The sequence below is a fragment of the Ceratosolen solmsi genome, unplaced genomic scaffold, assembly GCF_000503995.2.
Source record: "Ceratosolen solmsi marchali unplaced genomic scaffold, CerSol_1.0 scaffold23, whole genome shotgun sequence".
Lineage (NCBI taxonomy): Eukaryota > Metazoa > Arthropoda > Insecta > Hymenoptera > Agaonidae > Ceratosolen > Ceratosolen solmsi.
This window is the reverse complement of record NW_011948430.1, coordinates 2,223,353-2,240,596: the sequence shown is the minus strand read 5'-3', so window position 1 is coordinate 2,240,596 and position 17,244 is coordinate 2,223,353. Positions and strand designations below refer to the sequence as shown.

Sequence of the window (17,244 nt, the reverse complement as noted above, 5' to 3'; positions counted from 1 at the left end):
CTTTTTTTCCCCTTTAATATTTTTTTTTTTGTTTTTTGTTTTGTTTTTTTGTTTGTTTAATCTTTTTTGTATCATCGATTTGCTAAGTTTCATCATTTGAGATTCGCATGTATAGCTCACGATTTAGTAAACATTTTTAAAACGCTGTATCCTCGCTTTAGTGTAACGTAAACGTTAGATTTTTTTTCTTTCTTTTCACCGACAGCTTATTAGCTTATTGCATTATTCTGTTTTCATTATTATTATTGTTATTATTATTATTATTACTACGATTACTACTACCATTACTACTATTATTATAATTATTGTTATTATTATCATTTATTATTATTATCATCACTATTATTGTTATTATTATTGTTATTATTATTATTATTATTATTATTATTATTATTATTATTATTATTATTATCATCATTATTATTAATCGTGACTCTTTAACACGAAATTTTATCATCTTAGTCGCGTTTAATTACCAAATTGTGCATAGAAAATTTATTATTATAATAATCATAAGCATTTAGCAAATACTTAGCAGTGCCATTGGAAGGCAACGGGGAATTATTGCTGTTTAATATGTCGGAGCTCTTCCGGGCTTACGGAGTTCTAAACAAATACGAACTCGATCGATACACGGAGCGAGACCGTGAACGATGAACGCAGAGAACTTTTCTAAAATGGTTATTTGTTGCCTGCCAATGATACGCGAAAGAAATTCTTTAAAGCTCATTCATATTTACCGAATAACAGTACAATAAAAACAACTTCATATTCAGATGTCATCTCTTTCATTGCACACAGCTCCTTGTTTATTATTATGTTATTTCTTTTTTTTTCTCTTTATTTACTTTATTTATTTATTTATTATTCTTTTTATTATTTCGACTTTTTTTTTCTTTCTTTCTGGACAATATCAAAGCCACTGTTCGCGGTGGGTTTGCTTTTTATGTGAGACACGAGGACGCTGCTGCTGCTTTCAATACGCGAATAAAGAAAAAGAGTTCTGCGAATTGGTAGATCGTCGATATTGGCACTTCTATGTTCACGTATGCGTGTGCGTGTGTGTGTGCGTGTACGCGACGAACAATAAACGAGAATTCGCAGCGGTCGTCGACAAGTGTGCAGTCTATTATCTCTAATGTAATTGTCAATCGACAAGGGAATGCCGTCATTGAAGGAATAGGAGAGCGAGTGAACTTAATCGTTAACTATGATAGCCTCAATAAGCAAATGTAATAATCAAGATATGGCAATTGTTCGTCATGCGCGCCTACGTGAAACACATTGAGTTCCAATCAGTTCTCGACTTTTCCATATTATCTGGATTAATCATTGTAATGAGATAGCGAGGAATTGACACGAGGGATCGATTATCTATTTTGCTTTATTTGATGAAAGTCTGATATACGTGGGTAAAGGAATAACAAATTGCGTCGTGGTGTGTAATTGTTGGTCAGTCGATTGCAATTGCAAGGACATGAGATTACGATTATAATTATGTACGAAATCTATCATCCTTATGAACCTTTAATAATTAATAATTAAGGTCACTAAATTTTCACTACTTATTAATTCGTCTTAAAAGCAGCATTCGTTTGTACGAATAATATTCACTCAATCGAAAATTATTCATTAATCAACTGAGTATATCATTTACGAATTTGCAATAAAAAATCATTTTTATACATATGACGCTATTTGGCTTCCTCGCGACCAATCTTAACTATCGAATTAATGAAAAATTGCTTTGAATATGCGTGTATTACATATGTGTTTAACGTAATATGACAAGCAGATTTTGGTGTCTCTATTAAGCTTGCTAAATATCAAACAATATTATTCGAGAAATCAAGCTTCACGAGTCTTCCCATGAAAAATTACGCGAGCTGATTACGAATAAGTGCATAGCGCACGCCAAATTTATGTGTGCCATATTTGTTCATTTGAAACAATTGGATTTGCATCTAACATCTTCATAGCTACACTTGCTCAATGTAAATAAGTTTCTTAAATTAGAATTAAAAGTGTAAAGATTACGTAATCGTATAATTAATATTATTGATTAAAAGGCATAAAGAAATGATCAATTCACGGTAAATAGAAAAAAAAATTATAATACCTAGGTACCAAGAAGGAACAAGACTGGTAGAAAAAAATTACAGGGCTGCGTAGCCAAATATTATGAAAACATAAGTAGTTTGTCAAACCATTTCAAGTAATATATTAATTATTATTAATAATTATTTGTCTTATATTCGTTAAATTCGTTATATTTGCATTTATCACGATGCATAATAGTAAAATTAATTAAGTTAATTAAATTAACTCGTTAAAAAGTTGAATAAAATTGACAATTTTTTAAATGGAATGCTTGAAAACTTTATGAAATTGGTCAATATTCATTAAAGATCCAAGACTTATTGATTAGTGTAAAAGGACATTATTGGTAAATAACAGTTAAGCAACAATCTAAGATTATAATTTAGCTTGGCTAATTGGCTTGTTTAGAAAATTTTGCACTTCCATTAGAAAGAACTTCTCGTGTGTATTAGTGAAATTTTTTTAAATAATTCTTTTACATTAGATGAAATCGATTTTACCACATGATAGATCTTGTATTAAATGTACCCAAGTTTAATGTAAAAGTATTGGCAAAATGTTTCTTACATTGTCGTTGGTCGAGTAGCTACTAAACTCATATATTATACATAAAAAGTAAATCAGAATAACGGTCTAAAAGGTACCATTGCAGTTCCAATCACACTAGATAGTAATTAGAATTTGGAATAATATTAATTATGAGGCGGTATGCTTTGTAAGAAAATCAAATACCGTTTTATAAGAACCACGTGTGCAAGATTTAAAGATACACTTTTAAATTATAAGAAATTTTCACCAATGCATTATAGTGGAAAAAATACATAAATTAAATCTTGCAATATTTTATAAAATACCAAACTGTTTTTCATAATTAAAAGAATAAAAGATATTTACAAAAACGTAATACGGAAGGTAACGTAAACTGTGTATGATCATTGTGTGCAATAACTATAATTAACTTGCACATTAAAGCTTTACCACATACAATTTATCACATAAACGCTAGGATGAGAATATTAAATGCCGCTAATCATTTTATAAAATGGCTTATAATAAACACATTTTACTAACCTTACCTCTAGTCATTACCATCATCATCATTCTCGTCATCGTCGTCGTCGTCGTCGTCGTCGTCGTGGTAGTCGTCATCATCATCATCATCATTATCATCGATGTATTAAGAAGTACCTCGAAGAAGAAAAATGTTTATTTAGTAGCCTTAGAACATTAGACAATAGAAATATATAGAAAACAAGTGAAATGTTTGGTCATTTAAAAGCAGGATTCTGCGAATAGTGGAAGGGTGAGAGATGAGAAAGTATTATTAATTATTGAATAAAATTATGATTTTTTTTAAAGTTGATATTAATGTATAACGTTAATAATTAAACATGGAAGTATAGTGTTTTACTTGATATATAAACATTGACCAAAATCAAAAGTTGATCAACTTTCGAGAAACCCAATGTCTTACTATATGCTCATTTAAAATGTGTAATCAATTTCTTTCATTATTTCATGATTATCTGATACAGTATACATTTATTCCAATACCTGTATTATTATCAAAAAATATAGTAAAATCGTTAGTGCTCAAATTATAAATAACATGTCCAATGTATATAAATATCATATAAATTGAAGGATTCATTTAGATTAGATAGGAATTATAAACATTTGAGCAAAAGTGTTAAGAACTAATTGTCCATCTGCATTTTTACAATCTTTATTGTTAAATATAATGAGATGATTAATTGTTAATTGATATGTAATTTACTATTGGTCTATTTAAATCTTTTTGAGTAATCGTTTAGATAAAGACACTAAGATATACAGTTATTGATATTACATTAATATTGTTACTATCCTATGTATATTAACATTCGTTGTATTTATATATTTGAGATAATAATAAAAAGTAATTAAACTTAATTTATAAATATTTATATGTATTTATGTTATCTTATCAGAAACTTCTTTTTGAAGATATAGTTTTTAAAAACAATCCAATTGTTTGTTTATTAACATCTGCATTTGTTTAAAAACAAAAAACAAAACAAAACAAAACAAAACAAAAACTATTTTGAATGTCATGATCAAAGAGACAATTGGTTTTTTTAGAGAATTGATCAATTATGCTTATATATTCCGCGAAGGCTATATGTGTGTGTATGTGTATTACCATCGTCTGATGTTAAGTCTCCTACCATGTTACTCTATTTTATCTTCTCTCTCTCTCTCTCTCTCTCTCTCTCTCTGTCATCTCTTTACAAAATTTTTTTGAATCCTTTCAAGTACCCTTGGGCTAATAAACAATAAAAAGACAATGAAAAACAATAAAAAAAAAAAAAAAAAAAAAAACAAAAGAAATGTAAGTGTACATCTGCGTAATGCCCTTTATGATATTGTAGATATGTCGGTAATGTTGTAACTTGACTTGTTAACCCATCGAGACTGATAAGCAACTCAAATTATAAATGAAAATGGGAGTGTATGTATAAAAGGACTGCCCTAGTTAGACGATTTCATTGAATACAATAAAAAATTAATGAAAAATCGAATCTATTTTTCATTCAATTATTTCTTATTATAAGCTTTTTCGTTACTCATAAACCGAATGTAATTTATAAGAAAACACAATTATTTAAAAATTTATATAAAAAAAAAAAGAAAAAAAAAAGAGATAAACAACTGATATTAAAAACAATGCGTAAAATTAAAAATATATCAATAATTCAATTAAAATTCTTAAGCTTTTGTTACATGTATACAAAATATATATATATACATATATATATATATATAGGTTGGATAATATCTATTTCAATTTTCTGATTCGAACGATTTTCAATTGCACGCTTTTCTTTTTCTTATTATTAATAACTGTTATTTATATAATGTATATCCGAGTATTAATGTGTTACAAATATAAATTTATTTACTTATATAATTTTACGTTATGTAAATAAGTAATCGAAACATTAGCTTATCCCCTATTCTTTGAATGTTTTATTTCTCAAACGATATAATTTCATTAATGAACTAATCCAATCTTGACTAAATAACTTAATATTTTGATGCATATTAGCAATGCTTCATTTTATAACAATAAGAATTAAAAACTTTGGTCGTGTTTGTATAATGAAGATTTTAAATATCATTTAATATAATGTTTATTAAAGATATGTATATTTTCAACGTTGAAGCGACATTTTTACTTTAAGACGGGGTATATCGAGAAAAATTGCTACCTACGTATGTAGAACATTTATTAATTTAGTTGTCTATCTGTTTTTTTTTTTTTTTTTTTTTTTTTATATTTTTTTTTATAAATTTCTTTTAAGAAATGGTAATCAACAGACTTATAAGAAAATTTATACTTGGCATATTACATTATATTGCCCTTTGATTCATTTTGTTGACTCGATGATTTATTTAGTTTATTCTAGACGATTGAACGATTGAACGAACGGTTGTTATTATTGGTAAATTAAAAACACAATGTTAAACCACTAATTTGAAAAGTGCTTATTCATTCGCAATTTGATTAATTAATTGAAATTATATTGATGTTAACGAAAGTCATTTGTGCGTTCGTTATTAATATATCAGAAAACAAAGCAAAACAGAAATGAACGGAGAAAAAAAAGTTGCTTAAGAGATTCAGAGCCATGAATGAGCACGCAATTATTTATTAATGTCATATTATTTATTTTGGAGGATTAAAGGCAAATAGGCCAGCTGCATACTTGGGTAATTGAATTATTGTTGCTCGAGGAGACTTTTTACTGCTTTTCACTTAAAATTCCCTCACTAAGGCTTCGAATTAATTCTTTTGTCTTGGACGTTAATGAAGGTGAATAACGTGGCAAACTAATATTTACATAGATCCAGGTGAATCCGTTGGCAAACTTTGAAAGTAATTTTAATCACTGATTTATGATTCGCCCTACATTAGCACCTTATTTATTTAATGTTTATTCAACTCTAACATTAACTAGACTCACAACACTACAAAATTTCCATAACTCTAAATACTCTTGTAAACTTACTATTAAATAACGGTGAACTACATTTTTTTATTTACGAACGTTCGCGCACCCCTTTTTTACGACAAATAATTCGACATTTATATTACGAATAAACAATAAACAGGGCCAAAAAGGATAAATTACGGAGAAAGCAATTTTATCATTAATTGATTTAATGAATATGAAAGAAACAGGGAAATGTAGGGTATGAGCAATAAAACATGAGCAAACATGTAAGTAAAATGTGCTTATAATCTTTGTAAATAATTTTATTAAATCTCCTGTGGATTAATTGAAAACATGGTTAATAATGAAAAAAAAAAAAAAAAAAAAAAAAAAAAAAAAGATAAAAAAGAAAAGAAAAAGTAAACTTTACACCACACATATTTTTTCTTTACTCGTATAATTCTCCGATAGTAACACTCACCTGATACACGTCCCCCTATTCTACTTCATTCTACTTTTATAACTTACGATACGACTATCAACCGCTATATATCTAAATCCCGTTTATTCATTATTTTAGCCAGACATTTGATCATGATTTATTCGACGAAAAACAAGCCCCACCGGATTATCCAAATAACCAAATTCATTCAACTTTTACATACTTATACCTCCTTCCCTATCATTGTATTGTTAATGCGACGTCCAACAAGATAAGGCGAACCTTCGGTCATTGATAAAGTCACGCTGCTAATGTGTATAATGGAATTTTCGCATATCGTATCGGCCGATTAAATTGCCATTACGAAATCGAAGAAAGTTTCACTCATTCGTACCAACGATAGCTCTCCACCACATTAGTGCCACTTGCGTGGCATTGGAATCTTATTAAGAGTGGACTTTGTTAATATTTATTATTATTACTGCTTACTTACTAACTTAGCCATGAGCTAAGGTAAGTACAACCTTATCCCAAGTATCGAGGCACAAAAGAATGATTGCACCCTTCAAACTGTTCAAACTCCATTTCCTCTCCTTTCTTTCATTCGTTCACACGACGAATCGCTAATTATTACCCTAATGAAGCGCGGTGGTATCTATAATAATAGAACGGGCAATGCGAGTGGCAAAGGTTATCGCAATAACGCGTCCTCCTCACCTGGCCACATTTTCAAAATAAAGCCGCCCCCGCTAGACCTTAACATAATCGCGCGGTGCGTTTGGATTTTCTCTCTCGTTCTACCGCGCGCCCTTCCCCCTCGCCACCACGACAAGCCTGTTCCATTCTCACTCGCTCTTTCTTTTCGTCAGCGGCTGTCTGAGCGTCGCTCGAACTCGTGTCGTCGTCGTCGTCGTCGTCGTCGTCGTCGTTGTCGCCGCCGCCGTCATTATTAGTTGCAGCCTGAGGAATCCCGCGTCGCTGCCAGCGACACCACTACGCGTTTTGTGGCGCGAACGCGTCCCAACTCGGATTGGCTATTGCGTCATATTGCGCACCGGACACATCGTCTTCGCTCCCCCACCCTTCGACAATCGCTGCAAGGCGCACCGCGCTCGTTCTCCCTCCCTCAATCATTCTCTCTCTCTCTCTCTTTCTCTCTCACTCTCTCTCTCTCTCTCACGCTCCCTCGCAGCGGTTCTCCGTCTCGCTCTCGCACCCGTGGCTCAGTGGGCCCAGTGGAACGGCCGCCATACGATTCGCGCGGACACATGCCGCATCGTGTTGCGTGAACGGGGGTTGAAAAAACGAGATAAAAGTGTCGAGGCCGCACGCGGCGTCCGCCCGGGCTGTCGAAGAGAACGCCGCGTCGACGTGATGCTCGCCTGCGCGAGCCACACCGCATCCTCCACGGTATATTATTTGCGTCGCGCGCCCCGCACTCCGGAGGTCAAAATGGCGCGAGACCAGCCAGTCCTTCCCGCTTTTTAAGGTTATACTGCGATCCCTCTCACTCGCTCTTACCCACAGTGTCCTTTCTTCTCAACCAAAGTCACACACACACTCTCTCTCCCTCTCTCTCTCTCTCTCTCTCTCTCTCTCTCTCTCTCTCTCTCTCAATCTATCTATATATCTTTATTCATCCCAATTCTCTCTGTTTGTCACTCCCTCCCTTCCTCTCTACCGCCTACCCTCTCGCCATCCCGCCCTCTCACTCACTCACTCACTCACTTGCCCTCTCTCGATGCGATTGTTTACACGGACTCGAGGAAGTTCGCGTCGCTCTGCTTGTGTTGTGGACTCTCTTGACACGAAGCTGCACGAAGCGCGTTACCTGGGCTCGCATCCCCGGCTGGAGCACTGGGCCTTTGTGTCATTATACGAGGTATGAAGACGGCGGAATGCCCGCAGGCGGTAACAGTCGTTTCCGCGGTTACTCTGCGCGGATGTCCGAGCGCCAACAGCTCGCGCTCCTCTTGCAAATGACTTCTCAGGAGATGACATCAGGTGAGGTCCGTGGCTACGTACGTGCGTAGCGACCACGAGTCCGCGATTACTTTGAAATCCAGTGTTGCGTGTGCAGTGAGCAGCGAACGCGAACGAATGCGAGCCTCGAGCCATTATCGCCACTTGATTTTGCCTTTCTCCTCTCCCTCTCTTTTCCGCCCCCCCCCCACTCACTCACTCACTCACTCCTTTGCATCCGCGTGCTCTGCCTAATTCACGGTTGCATTGATATTCCCTCTCAATAATCTATCTCTGCTATGCGTTACATAGCTGCTGCTGCTGCTGCTGCTGCTGCTGCTGCTGCTGGTGCTGTTGCTGCTGCTGCTGTTGCTGCTGCTGTTGCTGGAATTTCCAAAACGCGGAATGAAAGCAAAACAAATCTAATCGTACGCCCACTAACTCCTCGCGTATATTGGCTCCTCAAAGCTCGATTGTTTATGTGGTTATAGTGAATTTTTAATTAGAGATTGTGACATGGCAGTCACAGTCCGTCCTCGGTGAGTCAAATGCTATAAACCACGAGGAAAGTAGAGCAGTGCGTGATTTTCATCGACATTGTTTTACGTAATTCGCAATAACTTCCAAGTGAAAAGCATGATATAATAACGATAGGTAGCCGACTTATTAAAGTAACAATTTCAATGAAAGGTAGGCGGTAATTCTTCATCGAACATTTTAAGTTGTAACTTTACACGATCAATCTCTCAAAATTTTCTAGATTATACAATGAATCTTCACTTTAAATTACATTCCCAAGCATCATTACTTCATTTCTTACTTCTGTATTTATTCAAAACGAGTAATCGATTACTTTGTGATATAACGTTATTCTGTATTATATTACGGAGCAAATGTTTAATATAATACATATCTTCTATTCCAATTTAAAAATATTTCGATAAGCTCTAAGGATTCTTGGTAAGGTACGCATAATATTAAATTTGGAAAATTTTTCATCCAAGTAAATGATAATGTCATAAAATTCATTGGATGTAGCGGTCCGAACGATGAAAAGAAAAAAGTTTGAAATACAGATAATCGCTAATGTATAAGAAACATATTTGAAACAACAATTTCAATTCGTACTCCAAGTATGAGTGATCTTTCTTCTTATACATAAGAATGATTCGACTTTATAAGCGATATTAGTGTCGCTAATGAAAAATACTATAGCGCCAAGATTAATCTGGTTTCATTTAGAAAAAAAAAAAACTCGGCTGAAATGCAAATTAAACCATTTATAATATTTGTTTTCATACTCTATGACTTAAAGCAAATTATATAGATATTTATTGGCATATATTATTAATTGTTATTTGCATATTAGACTTCTTTCTATCATTATCGTAGTTCAGATTTTATCTTTTCTAAGTTTGTCAAACTCGATAAGCAAGCATACAGTTAATTAACGACTACTTATATCGGACCATTATTTAGTTACCGTGGCATAGACAAATATAATTAGGATAATAAAATTACTTCAATTATTAATTATCATTAATTATTGGAATATGTATTAATCTCTGAGCAAATATAGTTATATGCCTGTTTGCGCATAATTTATCATTACACGTATATCATGTGTTGTTTACATGGTATATATAATTAGGAATTTTTCTTAATTTTAATCTTAATTTTATACTAAGGTATTTTCATCATATTATAATTTATTTTTGACCTTATGTACTTAAGTAATAGAATCGATTAAAAGATTATTTTTACTAGAAGAATTCCCATATCTTCATAAATAGAAGAGAGCTCGCTTTGTTTCATAATTTTTCCAATATTTATTAAATTTTTTGGATAATAAGTATAATATTATTGATACAGTTTTGTTCGTTTAGTTGCTATATTACAAATTAAATTCCATTTATACTTTTTATTCACCACTAAGGTCAACAAACATGTGTAATTTTTAGTCTCCTTTTGCTAAAATATTCAAATCATGGTAAACTAAGTCTTGAGAATATTGCTTAATATATAAAAAAAATTTGTAAAGGCACGGATGGATGGAGTATGTAGTATAGAACAAATTTAGTCACATATTAAAATCGTTAGGAACACTTGTGCAATTAACGAATGAGTATTGATTTATCAATAATTATTTTATGTTAGGTACATCAGGTCGATCTGAAAGTACAATTCCTTTGAGCAATGCAAGATCATCCCCGCTGCATCAGAAAGCTTCCAAGAGTCGTTGGTCAAATAAAAATGCCGATTTACTGGATGTGAATACAACGCTTACTCGACAAGACGAGCGTTTGCGCCTTGTAAATGGATGTAATTCAAAGGAACAAAATGGTAAATTTTTTTCTTTCTTATAAAAAAAAAAAAAAAACAAACAAACAAACAAACAAACAAACAAACAAAAAAGACACTGACAAGCTTTAAAAAAAAAAAAAAAATATATATATATATATATATATATATATACACACACACACACACACACACACATGCATATTATCTATTTAAAAACTGTTCGATTGGTTAGAGATAGAAAAAAATTAGAATCCTATATACAAACGATTCTCGTTATTATATCAAACGTATTATTGCCTTTTCAAATTATATTGGACAAAACATTTAAATATTTATAAGTCGGAATACTTCAAATTAAGAAATTAAAAATTTAAAGTTTGTTTCCGTACAAGAAATAAAGTAATTACTGTTGATTGAAATATATTTATCGCAGTTTGATTAAATGGCCTCGTAGTCCTTAATAGACATACTTTTAACGCAAATGAAAATGTCATAAAAGAAATTCGATTAAATATTGAAATTATAACAATTCTATACGTAATGTGTAACGTAACGTGGCGCCTTCTGGCGATAAATTTGGAGAATTAAGGATATGCATCGTCTTTTCTGAGTTTTAAAATAAATGATTAAACTACTTTTTCTTAACAATCGATACCTATTATTTACCAATTTCGTGTAGTAAAATAGATTTTGGATGGTTATATGTCAATAGATCTTACGCGCAAATAAATTATTAACTACGTTATGCGTGAAATTGTAAACAATACATTAATCATAACATAATTACAAAAATTATCCACTACAAAATATGTATCGATAATTATTGTTTTTATTGTTGTTCATGTTGATTCGGCTTTTATTGTCATTTTTCGTTATTGTTACTACTACACTATTACTACCATTACTGCCACAGTATTAGTTTTTTTTTTTTTTTTAAATACCTTTGACATCATAGTATAATGTGATAGAATTTTACGATTAGATAGTTTTGAGAAACGTCATGATAATTGCTATTTATATCGATTTCTGCACATTTCGTATAATCAGACTCAATGCTTTTGTAATGCTTTTAGAAACAGAGAGCACATAAGCTCGGATTAAACTAAAACTATGTTGTTTCAGGCACGATATAAGTTAAAACATTCAAATTCCTATTTTTATAAATAATATTTTCATAAATAATAATCTTTATTTAGAAATGTTTTATTATAAGTTTTTATGTTAGCCGAGTCGTTGCCTCAAACGTAAAAATTAGATAATTGTCGAAAATCTTCTTATACGTTAATGTAGATTAAGTAGAAGTTGAAATGATAAAGACAAATTGGTAATTATTTCTTATTCCTTGAGACTTCGTTAAAAGTTTACATTTTTTATGTGGCTCTCTCTCTCTCTCTCTCTCTGTGTATGCGTGCGCACGCGCGCGCATGTGAAATATGCATAGAAAATCCTTAGTTTAAAGATAACGTAAATAAAATTTTCTTGTAATGTTTTGAAGAGATAGATTTAAAAAAATTTATATAACAGCTCATTTATAGGAACATTTCAATGAAGAGAAGTAAGCTTTCGGAAATTAAACAATTTTCCACAAATTTTATTTGATTTTTATATCATGCATTTAATAATCCATTTCAATTAAATGACTATATTACAAACAGTTTTTAAATGTACAATTACATTTATTTTAATAGTAAAACTTGAATATTAAATTTGAATTTGCCTTCTGTCTGAATGCCAATGAGGTAATTTTTAAGAAAATTTAAAACGCTTAAGAGAGCATAGGAAATTCTTTAAATATATGCATAGATGCCACTACGTTTGCCTCAGGTGAGATACTAATTAAATTCAACAATGAACATACAATTATTGAAAATGATAAGAATAAAGTGTCAATGGTGTATGTAGAGTATAGAAGAGTATAAATGATTATGTAAAATCGCACTCGTTTATCAGCGTTTAATCGAATTTTATTTTCTTTGTTGTGATTTTTGCACGAATGTTCGTGGAACTTATTATAACAAGGATCATCCGCGCGAAATAAATTTTTATATAGTTAAGAAAAAAACTACTTTATATGCTATTGCACGTGCATAATTGGGTAAGAAATACCGGGCCGAACGAAATCGTTTCATCGCCGAAATACATTAGGCATTTGCAATTAGATATTCGCCGTAAATCTCATAAGTTTTTCCCCGGATGTTTGGTATTTCAAGGCCTTTTGTTCTGATTCCGTTTCTTCGTCGTCGTTTTCGTCTTCGTCTTCGTCTTCAAAAAAGAAAAAGAAGACAAATTGTAAAAAAAAATTCTGCAATAACAAACGATGCGGCTTGCGTGCATCCTACCTCCTTAAGGTCGGGCAACAGGAACCCACGGTTTGCCACCAGATGACGCCGCTGAACCTCCGTCCGCGGAAGAAGACGGGGAAGAGAAAGAGAAAGAGAAGGTGGTGGTGGTTGAGGTTGAGGTGGAGGTGGAGGTGGTGGTTGAGGTTGAGGTTGAGGTTGGTCCGAATCCGCAGCGGAATCGTCACCGCCCAATCGAGACAGAACTATAATCCGCGCATACCGCCTCGGGCACGTCGACCGGGTACCCGTGCAGCAGACCTCGTTGCTGCTCTTTGGCTCGCAAAGTACGAGCGCCGCTGCCGTGCACGTCGACCGTGAGACGACACGAGAGGAGAGCGCGTGTGTAGTGTGCGCTTGCGCGCGCGCATGAGAGATGAGTGAGTGAGTAGGAGGGAGGACCATAGTAGTTGCGCCGACGCTCGACTCGCTACGCCGTAGCTCCTTTATTTACACAAGTGAAAGAGAAAAAGTCAAACCGCACATTCACGAGAAGCAACGTGTAAGACAACGTGAGGGTGCGAAAGAGTGCGAGAGAGGGTGAAAGGGAGAAAGATAGAAACGAAAAGAAGTAAATAGAGATAGAGGGAAGGAAGGTAGAAAGGAGAAGAAGGAAAGAAAGAAAGAAAGAAAGAAAGAGAGAGAGAGAGAGAGAGAGAGAATGAAATAAAGCAGCTAAAGGGAGTAGTAGACGGTGGTAACGGTAAGCCAGTCGTGCGTCGATTAAATACACGTACGCGAACCCATGGCAGTTGCGGCGCATAGATTTTGAGGTTAAATATTCGCCCTCCAGGGCAGACCGTAACGCTGCATTACTGCAATATTGGATTACTGCCATTTTCGAAGGCGAGAGAGTGGGAAACAGTGCGGAAGAGTCCTACAGGCAGCGAGGGCGACCAGCCGATAGGCTCGTAGCTGGTCGCTAACCTACGGTTATTAATTATGCGCGCATAAAAAGAGGAGAGCGGCGGGTGGTGGCTGTGGTGCGCGCGCGCGTGTATGTGTATGCCCGTGTGTGTGCGGGCGCGACGCTCGACGAGTGCCCAGAGAGCTCTTGATTAAAACGAGAAACGAGGGTTCGCAGGCTCGGATTCGCCGGACGAGGTAAGGACGGCCACCGGGGCGGAGAGCCCCGTAGCCGCTGGCTCGCCCGCCGAGTGCGCTGCCGCCGAGCGCAACGACCCGGACGTGCCCTCGTCGTCGACGTCCTCGCAATTGCAGGCAGGCCGCTTGCTACAGCACGCCGAGGGCGCTGGGACCCCCTATGAGATGCGCAGGACACCGCCTCAAAACAAAGGTGAGTGCCCCGGGTTGTCCTGCCAGCTCCTTCCTCTTTGTCCCCCCCCCCCGTCCGCCCACGGTCCAATTCATCGTCGCGTTCAGCGTACCCGACCCACGTCGTTTATTGGCAGCCGGAACCATTGGCCTGTTCTGTTCACCCCGCGTGCCGACATGAACGACATAAATGACATTCGGCCTGCGCAAAGAGGTTATACGGGGGCCATCGTCGCCGAGTTCCCGGAATCAAAAGTAATGTCGCCCCACCGCGCCGATTATGGCATATAGGGATCAGCGTTGACGGTGGAGGTGGCGATGACGATGGCGGCAGCGGCCGTAGCGGCGGGGGCAGACGGAAGATGATTTTGAAATTGGTGGTTTATCGGTGTGTATACAACACAGTTTATACGCATAAGCTCGGATAGGATCTCGGGAGGGAGAGGCGACGACTATAAGTGGGAGGTGGGGTGCACGAGCCTCACCGTGGCTCACGGAGAAGGGGACGTGGAGAGGAAACAGCCGTCGTGTCTCGCTGCCTCGTACGCGATCAACTCGCAGTCTCGCGCTTGTACGTAGTAGCTGGACCAGTGAGAGAGACGTGGACGCGCGCAAGATACGCCCGTCCGCAGGCTCAAATAAAGGACAAAGGAGGTGACCAACAGAAAGCGAGAGAGAGAGAGAGAGAGAGAGAGAGAGAGAGAGAGAGAGGAGATCGAGTGAGCGTGTGACTTGCCCGCCTGTGAATAATTCCTATATCTTCTTATCGTTTGGCAGTGGACAGACAGGCGACGGGAGGTAGTGGACAGCAGCAGCCTGGAGGCGGAAGCTCGGGTCGCGTGACCCTACGGCTGAATCAGGTGCGCGCCACGAGGGATGAGAAGAAGGGCACAGCAGGCGCTCAGGGCACGAGCGCCGCCGTCGGAGGCCAAGGGAACGCATCCTCGCGCCAGTCAGCAGGATCTTCCTCGTCGCTGGTGAGTCCCGTGAATCGCTGGTGCAGCGTCCCTTTACCTATTCCCGGCCGCGCCGGTACTTTTTGTCCAGCGGCGACATTCCACTCCCCCTCCCGACCTCCTCCTCACCACGGCTACTCGACGATGTCGAGAGTCGCAAGGGGATTATTAATCGGCCGTCTAGAGCGATCTCCTCAATTTTTTGCCCTCGCTCCTCGAGTGACACACTGGCGCTCGGCGAGCCAGTCGAATTTTATAACGGCGAGTGGGGGCGGGTTGTCTCCCACCGCCCTCTCTATCTCTATCTCTATCTCTTTCACTAAATCGCTCCCTCTCTACCTTTATCTCTTTCACTAAATCACTCACTCACTCTCTCTCTCTCTCTCTCTATCTCTCTCTCTATCTCTCTCTCTCTCTCTCTTTGTCTCACGACGGCCTTTTCACTCGAATCCGAGATTTTTCGCCTCGACGCTCGCTGCTGCCGCTCACCTTGACGTACCAGCACTTGCGCGAGCTACACCGAGACAATGGCCTTTAACAATCGCAAACGCGACAGCCAATACGTATCCAATGATCGCTATCAATGTTACAATGTGTCGCGTCACCTTACACGGAGTTGCACATCACGTAAAATGCTATAAAGCACGTAAATAACCAATCCGTGCATTGGCGAGCCTGGGAGGAGGATTATTTATTATTACGTTACTCGCTGGCGCTACTCGAACTGTAAAATTTCGTTATCTTCTTTCATCGTTCTTATGGCCGAGGCTCGTTTATAAGCACTATCGCCTCGTTTACGCGAGTGAAAATAATTTACTAAATCTTAACAGTAAATTCGAAAATAATTAGTAATAATAATAATAATAATAATAATAATAATAATAACAATGAAATAAAGAAATAATTAATAAAACAGAATTTTTCAAAACAGTCTTTTACGATAAATAATACGCTTTCCGTTCATATAATTCTACAAAGTTTGCAGATTAAAAGGCTTTCAAAAGGCACGTTAATGTGCATGTATGTCATGCCAAGACGAATATGCTCAAAATTACAATATCAATTGTAATTTTCCAATTACAATTGTAAATGTAAGTATTTACATTAGCTGACAAATGATTATAATATCAAGTTTTAACGATTATTTATTTATTTATTTATTTTTTTTTTTTTTTGTCAATCTTCAGCTTTCGATTAAAATTAAATTAAAAAAAAAATCATGATTTAATTTTACGGTTGTAATCTTATCTCGTATTCGTTAAAATGGCAGTTACGACATTTCTTGATGAGTATGGCAGTAGAAGCTTCGATCTATCATTTTGTTCTGAATAAATAAAGATCTGTCTTTACATTGTACGATAATTTTTTTGTTTATATATTTTTATCACTCCCCCCCCCCTCCTCGCCCCCTCTTCATTCCCCCATCTTTCCTTTATTTCTCATTATTTTCAATTAACAAGATAATTTTATATTTTCTACACACTACATAATGCTTAACTTTATTTGTTCAATTGATTTCACAATCAAATATCGGTAATTAGCATTTTTATTTCTAACAGTAAAAACGAATTCTTATTAATAAACGTGTATTTACAATTCCATACAATTTCTAACGTTTTTTAACATATTTGTGAATTCGGTCAAGCTTATAATGCCCCATTGGTCGCAACGATAATAATCCTATAACTGCTTATAAATGGCAATTAAAAGCCAAAAGGAAAATATTCTACGTTATTTGTTCTCAAGTGCTTTTATTCTCGATTCTATTGCAAAAGTGTTTTAGTGCGCTTTGCATTCTTCAATTCTGAATAAATTTTCCTCGATTAAACAACGCCCTTCACGCTATTAACAAATAACTTTGTATATATATATATATATATATATATATA

The 17,244-nt window shown here is 35.8% G+C and overlaps 1 protein-coding gene across 1 annotated transcript in view; it reads left to right on the top strand.

Moving 5' to 3' along the window:
* Nucleotides 1-8,236: 8,236 nt before the first annotated feature.
* Nucleotides 8,237-17,244, top strand: part of LOC105363972 (dentin sialophosphoprotein) — a 16,049-nt gene continuing 7,041 nt past the window's right edge. Inside the window, exons 1-4 of the mRNA XM_011501796.1 lie at nt 8,237-8,523; nt 10,639-10,824; nt 14,209-14,421; nt 15,177-15,396. Of these exons, the coding sequence (XP_011500098.1) occupies nt 8,418-8,523; nt 10,639-10,824; nt 14,209-14,421; nt 15,177-15,396 (725 nt within the window). The 5' untranslated portion in view covers nt 8,237-8,417. The remainder of the gene's footprint in view (nt 8,524-10,638; nt 10,825-14,208; nt 14,422-15,176; nt 15,397-17,244) is intronic.